The following is a 15,531-nucleotide window of genomic DNA, read 5'->3' as shown; positions in this document are numbered from 1 at the left end:
TATGGCAGTTGTCTGTGCCACCAAGGGCTGTGAGAAGACATGTTGTCCTCATGGCACTGGAGCCTCATTTCCTCCTTGCAACCCCATGGGGAAGCTGGGAGTGTTGTTCCATTTTCCTGCACTGGGCATTGCAGACCCCACATCCACTGGCCCAGGAAGGGCCCTGACCCACGTGTGAGGGACAGGATCCCCCTTCCCATGGGCCGGGGGTCAGGGCTTGGCCTTTGTGCTCCATGTAACAATCCAAGGGCTTTGTCAGCATCAGAGCCACCTGCACAGTGCCTTTGCCTACCTGCAATCACAGCCTCCAGTTATCGGCTCTAACGAGTCCCTGGGGAGGCTTTGTCAGTAATGGCCCTCAGTGGGGCCCAGTAATGCTTCAGAGTATTTTAGGTTTGTCTTCTGCCTTTGTCTCCTTGAGGGGATTGTTCAGTCTCTTCTCAGTACCTGAGGCTCCTGGACTCAGCACTACATACACCATGGGGCTCATTAAAATGCAGAAAGCGCTAACGAGCTATGCCTCTTCTATAGTTTTCTTCAGGTCTTCAACATTTGTATAGCCAATTAGAGAGGTAGGCACCTACCCTGAAGTAGCATAGCTAGCTCATCCTTTTCAATGAGCAATCTGAAGATGTGATAGGAGAATTCTCCAGTTGATATGGATGCAGAGTGTCTCCTAAAGAGGTGTGGACAGGTAGGAAAAGCAGTCCCTTGAGGCCAGACACGGTATGGACAACCTTGCTCCTCACCTCTCCAACCCTGCCATTGATCTCGTTGGCCACCAGGGACTTGCATCACTTTTCTTTACATCAGACTTCTCCACCAAAGTCTGCAGCTGAATATTACAGCTGCTTTGCAGCAATTCCTGCCTGCTCTCCGTGGAGAACTGCATGGAAACAGGGTTCTTTAATTGGGGGAAAGAAAAAAGAAGAAAAAGTAAAACAGAAGAGAACTTAATCCACAATAAACACACTTCTCAGCTGTATGGTTATTTTTAGCAGCTTCCAACGAGGTTCACCACCCCAGTTGAAGAGTTGCCTATAGGGACTATGAGGGAGAGTACTGAAAGACAAGAGAGGACTGAAAGACAATGACGCTTTACCTCCCTGGAGCTCAAAGCAGGGTGATATGTGAGAGGGATCTGAATGATCAAAGAGTAAGAGGCGGAAAACCCTGGAGAACAGTGGAAAGTGCGTATGTCCAGATCGTTTTCTGAAGAGATGACTTCCGACGTGGGGAGTTTGATCAGGACAGGCAGAAACACCTGGAAGGTTAGGGAGATTAAATACGCAGCATGACAGACAGAGTACTGGCAATGCAAGCACAGGGCAAGATCAGGATTTCTTCTCCTGCAATTAATACACAGTCTCAAAAGTCCCATTTTGGCAGGATAGAAAATACAGTGACATTTTATTGAAAGTACTGAAACATTGCAGCTGGTAAAAAGGTGCTGGGTTTTTTTTCTTTCTTTTTTTAAAGTATTGAGAGCAGTTCCCAGGTTTTCAGGCAGAGCTCCGGGGTCTGACCATAAGCAGCCAGTGCCCCCTCGAGAGCTGTATCTGAGGTACTTGCCGGGGCATGTAAAGGACCACTTCCCCTCCTGGTCCAGACCTATGGCCTTACCAGTACCATAGCCCCAAGACCCCACAGTTTCTCCAGGCGATGCTTTGGACCACCTGCTCCCTCCAGGAGTCAACTCCCAGAGCCTCGGCGCTCTCTGGCATGCGGTCCAGACTTAACGTCTCTCTGGTACCTGGCTCCCAGGCCCCTTATCCTACTCACTGGCTACTCCAGCCTGATGTGGGCTAGCAGTTACACACACTGACACGCACATCCACATGATATGCATGCAGTTGGGTCTCTCCTTTTGGCTGCCCCCCAGGCACATGAGCTCCTATGACTTGTGGTCCCCCCTCTGGTGTGGGAGGACTCATACCTCCACACAACGAGCAGAGATCCCCCTCACCCCAGGAAGTAGTGAAATGGAGTTTTATACGAAGGCAGGACAGGCTGGGGCCATCAGTTCCAGGGTATGGCTGGACAAGTGTACTTACCAGCAACCTCCTTCATCATGACTAGCTATTTTTAGCCCTATTTCATCCCCAAACACACTTGAGTCCTCCCTTTCCCTGCCATCGGTCCTTTCCTCAAAATCCCATCGGAAGTCTTCATTACGTGAAATAGGAACCGGATTTGCAGATCCACTTTCAAGAAGACACAGACAAAAAGTATCAGTAAAATCATGACCATTCAATTGCAGTAGCTGAATCTACTCATGACCCCTCCAGTAAGGGGAAGCCCCGGGACCTGGCAGGGGAGCAGCAGGGGATTACCAGGCACAGCCGAGTGTCTGCCCATGGTCAAGGCTTCAGCAAGGGGTCGATCTCAAAGGGTTTTTTCCTAGGAAGCAGGGAGGGTAGGCTGTACGTGCACACCCTGAACTGTGATATCTTCTATAGCTGTGTGGAGTCAACAAGATGTGTGTCCACTTTAGCAAGTGTCTTTGCCTCATAAGCGGAAGCTCGCTAAATTTCTGGCCATGTAGTATCTGCAATGGCATCAGCATCTTCAAGGGCGTCTCCATCGGTAGTTGCATCGGAAACTGGACTTGCATCTTCAATGCCATCTGCTGTGGTATCTGCAGCTGCAATGGTGTCTGACACAGCACCTGCGTCTCCGGTGGTGTCTGTAATGGTATCTGCATCTGCCATGGCATCTCCAGTGGCATCGATGCCAGTACCTTCAAAGGAATCTTCAAAGGCACCTGCATCTCCAATGGTGTCTGCATCTGCCATGGTATCTGCAATGGCACCTGCATCCTCAATAGCATCTCCATCAGCAATTGCATCTGAAAGTGTATTTCCATCTGCAGTGGCATCTGCACCAGCATTGGCAATGTTATCCATAATGGTATCTCCATCCGCAGTGATGGCTGCATTGGAGAGCTGTAGCTGACAGGACAGTTGCACACACAGCATTCCAGATGCAGATACCTTTGCAGATGCCCTGGCAGATTCTTTCCCACTGCAGATGCAGAGGCCATTGCAGATACTGATCCCGTTGCAGCTATCCATAGCATTACACACCCCCATGCAGATACCAACACCATTACAGATGCACACACAGCACAGCGGGCATTATCCCCCCTCCTCAGCACCGCTCAGAACACATATACACAACACCACACTGCGTACGGGGTCTCAGGAAGAAGTGACCTCTTGCTGGCCTCTGTCCTCTACTGGCCTCTGACTCCGGTTCCCACAGGCCCTGCCCTCCTCCTGCCTCCCCAAGGGGCCCAGGAGCTCAGAGCTGGGAGAAAGCGGGCACAGTGCTGCTAAAGAAACCTTCTGCTGGGGATAAGCAAGTTGAGTCCTGCATGGAAAGGAGGCACGGCCATCTCTGTGAGGGCAAAAATACCCTCCTGACCACTGCAACAGCCTCACTCACAGCCAATACTGCATTTGGTGGACAGGGACAAAAGAAATCCATTCACTGCCTCCAACAGGGAAACAGCTTCAACATGGACCTGACTAGAGTTTTCCCCACCCTCTTGCAGAAGGGGATAAGGAGCCACCAAGAAAATCACAGAATCACAGAATGAGAGGGGTTGCAAGGGACCTCTGGAGATCATCTAGTCCAACCCCCCCCACGAGAGGAGGTTCACCTACAGCAGGTTGCACAGGAATGCTTCCATGTGAGTTTTGAATATCTCCAGAGAAGGAGACTCCAAAACCTCTCTGGGCAGCTTGTTCCAGTGCTCTGACACCCTCAAAGGAAAGAAGTTCCTCCTCATGTTAAGATGGAACTTCCTATGACCATGTTTGTGCCCATTACCTCTTGTCCTGTCACTGGGCACCACTGAAAAAAGACTGGCCCCATCCTCCTGGCACCCACCCCTTAACTATTTCTAAGCATTAATATGATCGCCCCTCAGTCTTCTCTTCTCCAGTCTAGAAAGACCCAAGTCCCTCAGCCTTTCCTCCTAAGAAAGCTGTTCCACTCCCCTAATCATCTTCGTAGCCCTTTGCTGTCCTCTCTCCAGCAGCTCCCTGTCCTTCTTGAACCGGGGAGCCCAGAACTGGACACAGCACTCCAGATGCGCCTCAGCAGGGCAGAGTAGAGGGGGAGGATAACCTCCCTCGGCCTCCTAGCCACACTTTTCTGGATGCAGCCCAGGATACCATTGGCCTTCTTGGCTACAAGGGCACATTGGTGGCTCGTGGTCATCCTGTTGTCCCCCAGGACTCCCAGGTCCCTTTCCACAGAGCTGCTCTCCAGCAGCTCAGCCCCCAACCTGTGCTGATGCAGGGGGTTATTCCGCCCCCGGTGCAGTGCCCTACACTTGCCTTTGCTGAATTTCATCTTGTTCCTCTCTGCCCAACTCTCCAGCCTGTCCAGGTCACGCTGAATGGCAGCTCAACCTTCCTCTGTGTCCGCCACTCCTCCCAGTTTTGTGTCATCAGCAAACTTGCTGAGGGCACACTCTATCCCTTCATCCAGGTCATTGCTGAATATATTGAACAGGACTGGACCCAGTACTGACCCCTGAGGAACACCACTTGTGACAGAACTCTAACTAGACTCTGGGCCACTAATCACAACCCTCAGAGCTCTATCTATCAGCCAGTTTCAAATCCACCCCACTGTACATTCCATCACACTTCCTACGCTTGCCTCTGAGGATGATGTGGGAGACGGTGTCGAAAGCCTTGCTGAAGCCAAGGCAGACAATGTCCGCTGCCCTCCCTGCATCTATCCATCCAGACATGTCATCGTAGGAGGCTATCAGATTGGTCAGACATGACTTTGCTTGGTGAATCCATGTTGACTACTTCTGATAACCTTCTTTTCCTCCATGTGCTTTGAGGTGACGCCCAGAACGAGCAGCACGGGGAATAAACAGGAAGAATTGGAGATCTGTGTGCGGTCGCAGGGCCATGATCTCATTGCAATGACTGAGACATGGTGGGATAGCTCACATGACTGGAACGCTGTCATGGATGGCTGTGTTCTTTTTAGGAAAGATAGGCCAGCAAGGGGAGGTGGTGGAGTTGCTCTTTATGTGAGAGAGCAACTGGAATGTATCGAGCTCTCCCTGGGGGTGGATGAAGAGCGAGTTGAGAGCTTGTGGGTAAGGATTAAGGGGCAGGCTGACATGAGAGATGCTGTTGTGGGTGTTGATTACAGGCCACCTGATCAGGGTGGGGAAAATGATGAGGCCTTCTACAGAGAGCTGAGAGTCATCTCACCATCACAGGTCTCTGTTCTCATGGGGGATTTCACTCACCCTGATACCTGCTGGGAATGCTTCACAGCCAGGCATGTACAGTCCAGGAGGTTCCCCCAGTGTATTGATGATAACTTTTTGGCTCAGGTGGTGGAGGAGCCAACAAGGAGAGGTGTTCTACTGGACCTAGTACTGACAAACAAAGAGGGACTGGTGAGGGACATGGAGGCTGGGGGCAGCCTTGGCTGTACTGGGCCAAAGCTTCTAGTTCCTCTTGTTTATTCTGCATGCTGCACGCATTAGTATAAACACACTTCAAATGTGCTCCATTGTACTCAGCACATCGTGGAGCAGACTGAAGGACCTCGCTAGCACAGCGTCCCTCCAACATTGGTGTGCCACCCCCAGGTTTATCTCTAGTGAGCCTGGTTTTATCCCTTTCCCCCTTCAAATCCAATTTAAGGCTCTTTCAAGGAGCCCTGCTAGCTCCTCGGCAAAGATTCTTTTCCTCTTCTGGGACAGGTGTACCCCATCTGTTGACAGCAGGCCTGGTGTTGTGTAGACCGACGGATGATCAAAAATCCCCAAATCCTGCTGGTGACACCAGGCTCAGAGCCAGGTATTGATCCGCTGGCTCTTCCTGTTTCTTCCTTCATCATTTCCTGCAACTGGAAGGACAGAGGAGAGCACTACTTGTGCTCCTGATCCCTTAACCAGTCGTCCCAAGGCCCTGAATTCTCTCTTGATTGCCCTTGGACTTCTTATTGCAACTTATTGGAACAGGCTGCCCAGGGACGTGGTGGAGTCACCAGCACTGGAGGGGTTCAAGGAACCTGTGGACGTGGCACTGCGGGACATGGTTTAGTGGGCATGGTGGTGTTGGGGTGGTGGTTGGACCTGGTGATCTTACAGGTCTTTTCCAACCTTAATGATTCTGTGATTCTGTGATTCATCGCTGCTGACATGAAAAAGCAAGAATGGATAATAATGTGAGGGCTGTACCAGGGTAGGAAGTTTTCTCATCACATCTTTAACGCAGACCCTAGGGAGGCAGCAGACTTCCCTAAGAAGTGGGTCCAGTCTGCCTGTTGGGCCTTCTGTTCCCCTCAGGAGAGAGTCTCCTATGACAGTGGCCCATCTTTTTCTCTTTATGGAAGTGGTTTTGACGCAGGGAGTAGTCTGACTTAACCTTGGGGACACCTCCAACCTAGATGAACCATCATCCTCATCATTGTTGGGTTCCACTTGCAGATTCTCGTACCTGTTGTGCAAGGACACCTGGGAAGGTGGGGTAGTGATGGAGGAGATGCGTCTGTTGTGCCAGGCAGGAACCTGTCACCGTTTCCCCCTATCCCTTGAGTGACCGCGTTCAGTCAGGTGGAGAGAGGATAGGGAATCCTCCATATGATGTGTCCGGTCTGCCTGACAGGCTTGTTCCAGGAAAGGTAGGGTGTGTTTCCAGCATGTTCCCAGTGGAGCTCTGTCTGCAAAGACTCGACAGTCACAGTGGATGCAGAGTTTAGAGAGGCCATGGCATTCTGCTGGGTAGATACCATATCTCCCTGGTCAAGCCAGTGGAGTTACAGCGCCCTTCCTGCACGCCCTTCCACGTGAACTGCCCCGCAAAGTGCCGTGCCATGCCCTTTCTGATGCACCACACCCCATTTGTCCGCCCTGCTCGTGGCACTCCCTAGGGTTTTATTTTATACGTGTGGGGGCTTGGCCACCTTTGCTCCTGGCCCTACCCAGGACTCGTTGGCTGCTGTCACGTTAGCTGCTGGCTCCTGATGGGTCTCTCCACTCCCCTGAGGTGTCCCTGGTTCAGGAAAGCCCCTGTACATGGTGCTAGAGTGCTGCTCTGCAGATCATGCCTGCACCAGAGCTGCTCACCTCAGCCACCATCACAACCCATCTCCAAGGACAGCCTGGTCAGGATGTCCTGGGAGCATGCAGGCGGGCCATGGTGGTCAGCTACAAGCAAAGACATGCACTGCAGGTGCCTGCATGGGCTCAGAGCAGGGCACGAGGAGACACCCTACACCCAGCACAGAGGCCCCGTGGCAGTGCCCGTCGGCTGACACCGAGCTGGGGACTGTGGGACAAGAAGATGAGACCTTTGCAGCTGAGTGGTCCCCACATGGTCCCAGAGCCCCACAGTGCAGGCGCTGCATGGACCAGAGAGCATCAAAGGACAGGGAAACACTCCCCCGACACAGTCCACACAGCAGCCCTCTGTGCCTGCTCCCCCAGCAGCCCCCTATGTGCAGCCCCCCACCACTGCCTCCCCTGCACAACCTCCGTTGTGTCCCATGGGGCCATCAGCAGACAGCCCTGCTGTGGGATCCGGGGGTCTGGCCCAGGTGAGAGGCTGGGCAGAGCTGGCCATGCCCCAGTACCCTGAGCCCAGCATGAGGACGGAGCTGGCCACGCAAGAAAGGCCCCTCCCCAGGGCTGGGGTGTGTGGGCAGACATGGAAAAGTGCCCCGCTCTGCTCCCTGCCAGCCCTGCTCCCCAGCACCTCTGAGGGGGTTTCACCTTCTGAGTCCCCATTCACAGCCCACCCCAGGGCACATGGAGAGTGCCTGTCCTCTCCTGAGCCCTCCACATTCCTTTCCAGAGGCACTGACAGCTGCTATCAGCCCTGTCATACCTCTGGCAGCCGGAGGAAGGGGACTGGGAGCTCACGCACCATCTCCACTGCCTCTGGACACCAGGAAGGTGGTTTTCAGACAAGTTCTTAGTGTCCCAGGTGTGACTTGAGATTATGGCCCCAAACACAGTGAGAACAGAAGGAGAAAACTTTGAAAAGTCCAATTCCTTTGGAGTGTTGTTGGCCGGAGCTTTACAAGGAAAGCTCAGCCGTCAGGCACTGCACTCAGGAGACTGCCTTTTATTTCAGAGATGCTATTAGAGAGGCCAGACGTGACACAGTGTTCAACACATTGGTGAAAGGGTCAGACACAACAGGAACAAGCCGCAAGAGCAGTGGTATGAACCCCAGCAATTACTACCAGGTATGATAATCAGAGAAACAAAAAGCACAGTCCTGGGCTAAGAGAATCTCTGGGCACTCCGCAGAGAAGGGGAGGCAGGTTATTGTTGATGGAGAAATGTCCATTGGATCGGTTTCCATAGGGCCTCCTTCAGCTCCTGGTTCCTCATGCTGTAGATGAGGGGGTTCACTGCTGGAGGCATCACCGAGTACAGAACTGCCATCACAAGGTCCAGGGATGGGGAGGAGATGGAGGGGGGCTTCAGGTAGGAAAACATGATGGTGCTGAGGAACAGGGAGGCAACGGCCAGGTGAGGGAGGCACGTGGAAAAGGCTTTGTGCCGTCCCTGCTCAGAGGGGATCCTCAGCACGGCCCTCAAGATCTGCACATAGGACAGCACAATGAAAACAAAACACCCAAAACTGAAACAAGCACTAACCACAATAAGCCCAACCTCCCTGAGGTAGGCGTCTGAGCAGGAGAGCTTGAGGATCTGTGGGATTTCACAGAAGAACTGGTCCAAGGCATTGCCTTGGCAGAGTGGTAGTGAAAATGTATTGGCTGTGTGCAGCACAGCGTAGAGCAACCCACTGCCCCAGGCAGCTGCTGCCATGTGGACACAAGCTCTGCTGCCCAGGAGGGTCCCATAGTGCAGGGGTTTGCAGATGGCAACGTAGCGGTCGTAGGCCATGATAGTGAGAAGACAATACTCCCCTACAATCAAGAACAGAAAGAAAAACATCTGAGCAGCACATCCCAAGTAGGAAATGGCCCTGGTGTCCCAGAATGAATTGGCCATGGCTTTGGGGACAGTGGTGGAGATGGAGCCCAGGTCAAAGAGGGAGAGGTTGAGGAGGAAGAAGTACATGGGGCTGTGGAGGTGGTGGTTGCAGACTATGGCAGCGATGATGAGGCCATTACCCAGGAGGGCAGCCAGGTAGATGCCCAGGAAGAGGCAGAAGTGCAAGAGCTGCAGCTCCCGCGTGTCTGCGAATGCCAGGAGGAGGAACTGGGTGATGGAGCTGCTGTTGGACATTTGCTGTTTCTTGGTCTGGGGCTCTATCCAAAGAAGGAAAAGACAGGAAAAAATTAGGACAGATTTCTCTGAGAAAAGCCACTCCATTTTTCATAGCAACCCCCCCCAGCTGGAATGCATTTCCATTCTCCAGTTTGTGCTGGCTGAGTGTGCTGTGAGGAGCAGGAGCTCTGCCCTTCTGCTGCTGAGGAGTCAGCTTTGCTCTGCTGCAGTGGGTACATGGGAGCTCATTTGTGACAGCTCCGATGATCACAGTGGATGTCAGATGTAATCCACCTTTCATGGAAAAGTTCAATATCTGCACTCATGACTGAGAGGAACGTGGCCTGAGGAAGAGGGGCTTAGCATGTCTTTTTGACAATATTGTCTATGTTTTTTTTTTTACAACATCACATCTGGCGGGTGTTTTTTTTAGGGGTAGAAATCCTCTTTTTTATGACTGAAAATGTGAAGAGTCTTGAGATGGGACAGGCAAAAGGTCTCAGCTATTTGTAACTTAATGCAGAGTCAGGAGAGCTGCAGTGTCTATCAGTTCTTTTCCCATCCACCTTGTCCTTTCACTTGTGCTGCCTTGAAGACGACTTCACAAACAAATAACTCTTTTAAAAAAAAATGCTAAACCTGAACTCTGATGAGACCAGAGGAGTCCTGTTTCAAAGGACAGCTCTGAAAACTCTTCTCCAGCCCAGCCCAGAGGTGGAGGTGTGATGGAGAGGGCAGGACACGACCCCTCCCAGAGAGAAGCAACTGCCTCTGCGAGGAGAGTGCCGACCCCCAAGGAAAGGCTCCGCACTCCCGAGGATCCCACAGCAGAGCTGCGCCTTTCTGGGGGGCAGCTTGCAAGCCCTGCAGGACGGGCAAAGCAGAGACTCGGGGGTCCCTCACATGGGAGGTTCTACAGAGAGAGTCAGCTCATTGCCCCGCAGACAGTGCCCAGCAGACATCTGCAGGGAAACACAGAAAGAGAGCTGCCTGAGCGCACCCTCCCCCTGTGCTTGTTTGCAGTGTCCTCCCAACCCCGTCCCTGTCTCTGCTGCCTGCAGCTGTCCCTGCCAGGAGCTGGTTCTCTGTCCCCAGTGTCTCCTCCCTGGCAGTGCTCACAGAGCCCATCCCACCTGCTGCCTGCTCAGCTCTGCCCTGCAGAGCCCTCCCTGCAGCAGGACACTGCCCAGGGGCATCTCTGGGTGTGCAGGCTCTGAGGGGAACATCAGACCAGCCCTGGCGAGGCTGGAAAAGTGACACTGATGCTGTCTGTAACCACGGCATGGTGATTTCCAATACTCCCCGCTTTATTCACCTCTAAGAGGAACAGACTTGGAATTTCAGTGCCTCCTCCGGAAATGAGAGATTAATTTCTATGTGCCATCGCCCACCCAGACAACCCAGAGGAGAAGAGTGAAAGACCAGGATCCTTCCCTTTCAGGCAGCCCCTGCCTTGCTGTGCTTCCTGAAAAGTCTCCTGGGAAGATCCTGCAGTGATGTGGAGCTGTGAGCAGCCCTGACCCACACAGCACCCTCTCAACAGCAGAAGCACCCTGCCATTGCACTGGTCTCTCCTTCCACCCCCAGCTTCTCCCCACAGCGCCGTGGGGAGCTCCCCGGGCAGGCTGAGTGCTGACCCTGGCAGGCGGCAGAGTCCCTGCCCCAGCACCCAGCCCCGGGGGTGCAGGGACCCTGCTCGGAAGGACAGCCCTGGGCACCCCTGGCTGCACACCCACCTTCACACCCTGCAGCCGTCCCTGGCAGAAGGCAGCCCTCATGCCCTGTCCCTCTGATGGTGCAGCAGGGAAGCCCTGCTCTGGGGCACCTCCTCCCTCTCTACACTGGAGCACCTGTGGCAGTTCTTCCTGAAAGCTCTCAGAGTTTGTGGGATGTACCAGCATTAGGAGATCTGTCCGTGAACTGTACCTAAATTGCCCCACACCCAGAGACTTACCGTGTCAAGGGCTGTGAAGATTTCTCCTCCAGTGAGCTCGCCTCTGTCCTCCCACCCCAGACTGCCTTTAACCTCTCTCTGCCTTGATCCTCTCCCCTCGGTGCCTGCAGGCAGTGCCCTCAGCCCTGCTGCGCTCTGCAGAGGAGCTGCTCCTGGGCAGAGCTGTCTCTCCTCAGCGCTGCCCGCTTGCCGTGAGCTCCCTCCATCCCAGGAGCCCGGCCCAGCTCAGCAGCAGAGGAGCAGCCCAAGGCGGCACTTTCTCTGCCCCTCGGGGCTCCCCCCAGGGGTCCCTGGGGCTCCAGGGGAACCTGCTGTGAAACAGGCTGGAGCAATCACTGAGGTTCCCTCCCGCAGCTGGGGAGAGACACTTCTTCCCAGCACTGTCATTTCCCTGCTGAGAGACAGAGTCACGCCTAAATATCAACTTTTCTTGGCCCATCTTTAGACAGGACAGCCAGACAGGGACAGGCAGGGATCTCCTTTACCCCTGCTGAGGGAAGGGATGCAGCTGAGCCCGACAAGGCATCTCATCCTGGGTTTGGAGTGCTGGGGCTGGAAGGGCACTCAGCTCCCTCCCATGCACACCACAGACCCACAGCAGGTGGGATTCCTCCTGCCCCCCTTCAGGTGGACACACAATAGGCACCTGCATGTGAGCTCCTGCTCTCAGCTCCCATGGTAATTAATGGAGCTGGAGGCCAGGAGTGAGCTGTTCAGATGCAGTTGTCTGGTGACATCTGAGGTGCCAGAGGTGGTCAAAGATGTGTGCCGGTAATAGAGACAGACTGAAGATATGTGCAGGCTGATGTAGAGACAGGCCAACATCTGGGGCATCTTCTTGGAGGCTCTTGGGAATTTCCTTTGGCCAACTGAAAGGACAGCTGCTCCCAAATTAAGGGCAACTGAACCTGTCCCTACTCGTTATGTTCAGGTCAGCCTATAGCGATATTCATAGGATGGAATGGAGTCGTATGCCACAGGGAGAGCTCCGTCTCTTTCTTCCTCTCCTCCAGGTGTTGGATTCACTAGACCTTCACTGACTGTATTGGCAGGTGTCTCGTGTTCATCCCCACATTGTGGTACAGAATTCAAGGCAGCTGCTCAATGTAAGGTTCAAATCCAGGCCCACAGAGCTACATGAGATGCGAGGGCTGGCAAGAAAATCACAGGATCACCAGGAAAGCAATTCCCATTCAGGGTGGGTGCCTGACAGACACCCCAGTCGGCATCACAGAGAATGCCATTTGGTGCCTCACACATTGCTTGGGGCAATGTGTCACATACACAACGCATTCCCAGAGAATGCGATTTTCCCTGACACGTTGCTCGGGGCTTTTCCTGGGGCAGTGTGGTCAAGGAACATCCCTCCATCACACTGCCCCAGGAAGATCCCTGAGCAAGTGCAAAAACACGGTTTGAAACTAGCCAGGCTCCTGGGTAGGGAAGAGGAGTCCATGAGGCCCTCGTGCTGTAATGATGAAGTTCCTACTGGAAGGCCCTGGCTGGCACAGGCAACAGCCACAGCCAAGGGGAGGAGGACGTCAGCTCTGTTGGGGGCTTTCGGCATTGCCAGCTCCCTCGACCACCTCCACCCAAGGCTGTCCTATGGTGTGTACTCCTGGCCCTGTTTCCCTGAAGGCTGTGGACACTCCATCCTCTTGTTCTCACCTGAGTATCTCACTGCCTTTACTGATTCCTCTCCGCCATCCCTGGCTGTTCCTTGAAACACAAAGCCTTGGGCTGGCCCAGGCTCCCTCTTGTATCACAGCACTGCCCTTGGAGTGGCATTTCTTTCTCTCCTGTCCAGTCTAAACCCACCAGACAAACACCCAGCTGCCTCAGCACCCCTAAGGAGGGCACTAGACCCCGACCCCCATCTCTGCAGAGCTCTTCTGGGCACTCTCCAGTTCCTCCCAAATTGCCTAGAGCAGGAAACCCCACAGAGGGACACACTACTCCAAATGTGGCCACAACGGTGCTCACTCGATGAGGACGATAACTCCCACTGTCTGGGTGGCCACATCATTCCTAACGCAGCTGATCTTTCTTCTGGTGAGCACGTGCTACTGGCTCATATGGCATCCCTCGTTGGGCCCAGGCTCTTCTGCTTTGGGTCCCTGCTCAGCCAGTCGGGTACCAGCCTGCCCTGAGGTACAGGGTTATTCTTCTCCCCCCAGTACAGGACTGGTGGCTTCTCCTTGTAAATTCAGGAGGTTTCTGTTGGCTGAATCCCAGAGATCCTCCAGGTCCTCATGGACTGAGTCACTGTTTTGTCAGCTGTTTGTGCAATTGAATTAGTCTGATTGTGGTGTCTCTCACAAGGTAACAGCATGAGTTGCAGAGCACTACAAATGGTAAAATGAGGTATTAGTTTAATGGAGTCACTTTCCAATGTAGAATTTTCCATGCTGCCCATCTCAGAAAGAGCTACAGAGCAAGCAAAGGCAAGACCAGTGTGGGAAGAGCAAACACAGGTGGGCTGTTTGCATGCGAGGAGATAAGGATGACCAAAGGGCAGAGCTCTGATGGGGGAAAAGAGGGGAAAAGAAAAGAGAAGATGAAGCAAAGGACATGATCGAGGCTGTTTGGAGGTACCTGCCAAGCAGCTCTCCAGGTAAGCAGTGGTGACATGCGCAAGACAAAAAAGATAATCTGACCAAACTTAGGTTTGCTCACCTCCATGGTCATGGGGAAGCTGAGTGCTTTCCCTAGCATGGTTCAGGGAAGCCCTGTGGTGGAAGGAAATGGGCAGTCCCTCATGCTGCACAAGAGCCAACCTGCTGCTCCCAGCAAGGTCAGCTATCAAGTCACACCAGGTGGCTCAGAGTTTTATTTGTGTGAGGCTTGAAATCTTCCAAGGCCTGACAGAGCACAACCTCTCTGGGCAACCTGCCTCAGGGCTTGACCCTCTTCATGGGTAAAGAGCTTTTCCTCAGGTGTTTCAAGTAAGTCCATTGGCCCTCACCCTCCCATCATTCACAACAGGGAAGGAGAGCCTGGCTGCCTCTTCCTGGTGATCTCCTGGTAGGTGTGGAAAGGCTGTCCCCAGGTGTCCCCAAAGGCTTCTCTTCTCTCCACTGAACAAACCCAGCTCCCTCAGACTGCCATAGTGGCAAAGCCAACCTTACAAATCATGTCTGAGATTTTTAGGGCATTTTGAGTTTTTACTGGCTTTCCCAAGGACCCCTCAGATGTTATAACATCATTACCCTCGTGTCATGACTTTCTGATTGCATCCCTCTCATTTGGCATCATGTTGCAATGCACAGGTGTTTCAGGCTGTGAGAAGGGCCTGTTCTGTCTGAAAACAAAGAGTCATCCACAATGAAACTTTGAACATAAAATGTTTCAGTCCTTAGTGGCATCCTGACACCATTGAGAGGGTGTGGCTCTAGGGTTACCATGCTTGGTGCTAATCCAGATGCAGAGGAGGAATTGATGACTGCAAGAATTGCAGTAGCTATTATGAGAGATGACAGAATCACAAACCCATTCATGCTGGAAAGCACCTTCGGATGCCTCTAGACCAACCTCGGGCTCACTTCAGGATCAATACTGGAATCACCCCGAGTTCCTCAGCTCTTGGCCGAATGGAGTCCTGACAATGTCTCCTGGGGACTTTTTTGAGAGCCTTAGTGAACCTGGGTCTTGAAGATCCATGGAGCCCTCTGAGGACATTCAAGGGGCCTTTGGCTGCCAAGTAAGAAGAGTCAGAGGAGACGTAGACTTCTGACAAGCTGCTGGCAAGCTCTAGCAGCTTCTAAGGAGCTCTGTCAGCTGTCCTTGATCAAGGGGTGTATTGCTGGGAGGCTGCGGAAGCTTGTCCTGATCTTGGAATGTTAACCCCTTCTGCTCTTCCACACGAGAACCACTGATGTTGTCCTAGGAGACCTGGAAAGTAGCAAGCATGACTACGCTGCTCTGGGTGTGATGGTCAAGGGCAGGAGGGTGCAGATGGTATTCTTCTCCATCCTGCTATTGAGGGGAAAAGGTTTGAAAAGAATTGGGCAGATCCTGCAGTCAGACAATCGGTTTTGCAACTGGTACCAGCAACAGCGTTTCTATAGAATGAGTCTCATTCTGAAGATCAACAACTGCATGTAAAAGACAGAACTGACCTGATGAAGTCAAGGAATCATTGAATATCTAATGTTGGAAGGGACCCATAAGGATCATTGAGTCCAACTCCCTAATCCTCACCAGGACTACTTAAAACTAAAGCACATGACATATGTTTTCAAGACGCTCCTTGAACTCTGACAGGCTTGGTACCGTGAGCACTTCCCTCGGGAGCCTGTTCCCATGACTAACAGCCCTCTCAGTGAAGAACCTTTTACTC

At 53.0% G+C, this 15,531-nt stretch overlaps 1 protein-coding gene across 1 annotated transcript; it reads right to left on the bottom strand.

Moving 5' to 3' along the window:
• Positions 1-8,320: 8,320 nt before the first annotated feature.
• Positions 8,321-9,256, bottom strand: LOC132321474 (olfactory receptor 14C36-like). Its single transcript, XM_059834966.1, has one exon. The coding sequence runs from the start codon at positions 9,254-9,256 to the stop codon at positions 8,321-8,323; it is 936 nt and encodes a 311-aa protein (XP_059690949.1).
• Between the last annotated feature and the right edge of the window lie 6,275 nt (positions 9,257-15,531).

The sequence above is a fragment of the Gavia stellata genome, unplaced genomic scaffold, assembly GCF_030936135.1.
Source record: "Gavia stellata isolate bGavSte3 unplaced genomic scaffold, bGavSte3.hap2 HAP2_SCAFFOLD_42, whole genome shotgun sequence".
NCBI lineage: Eukaryota > Metazoa > Chordata > Aves > Gaviiformes > Gaviidae > Gavia > Gavia stellata.
Note: the sequence above shows the minus strand (reverse complement) of the source record. Positions and strands in the feature narration are given on the sequence as shown.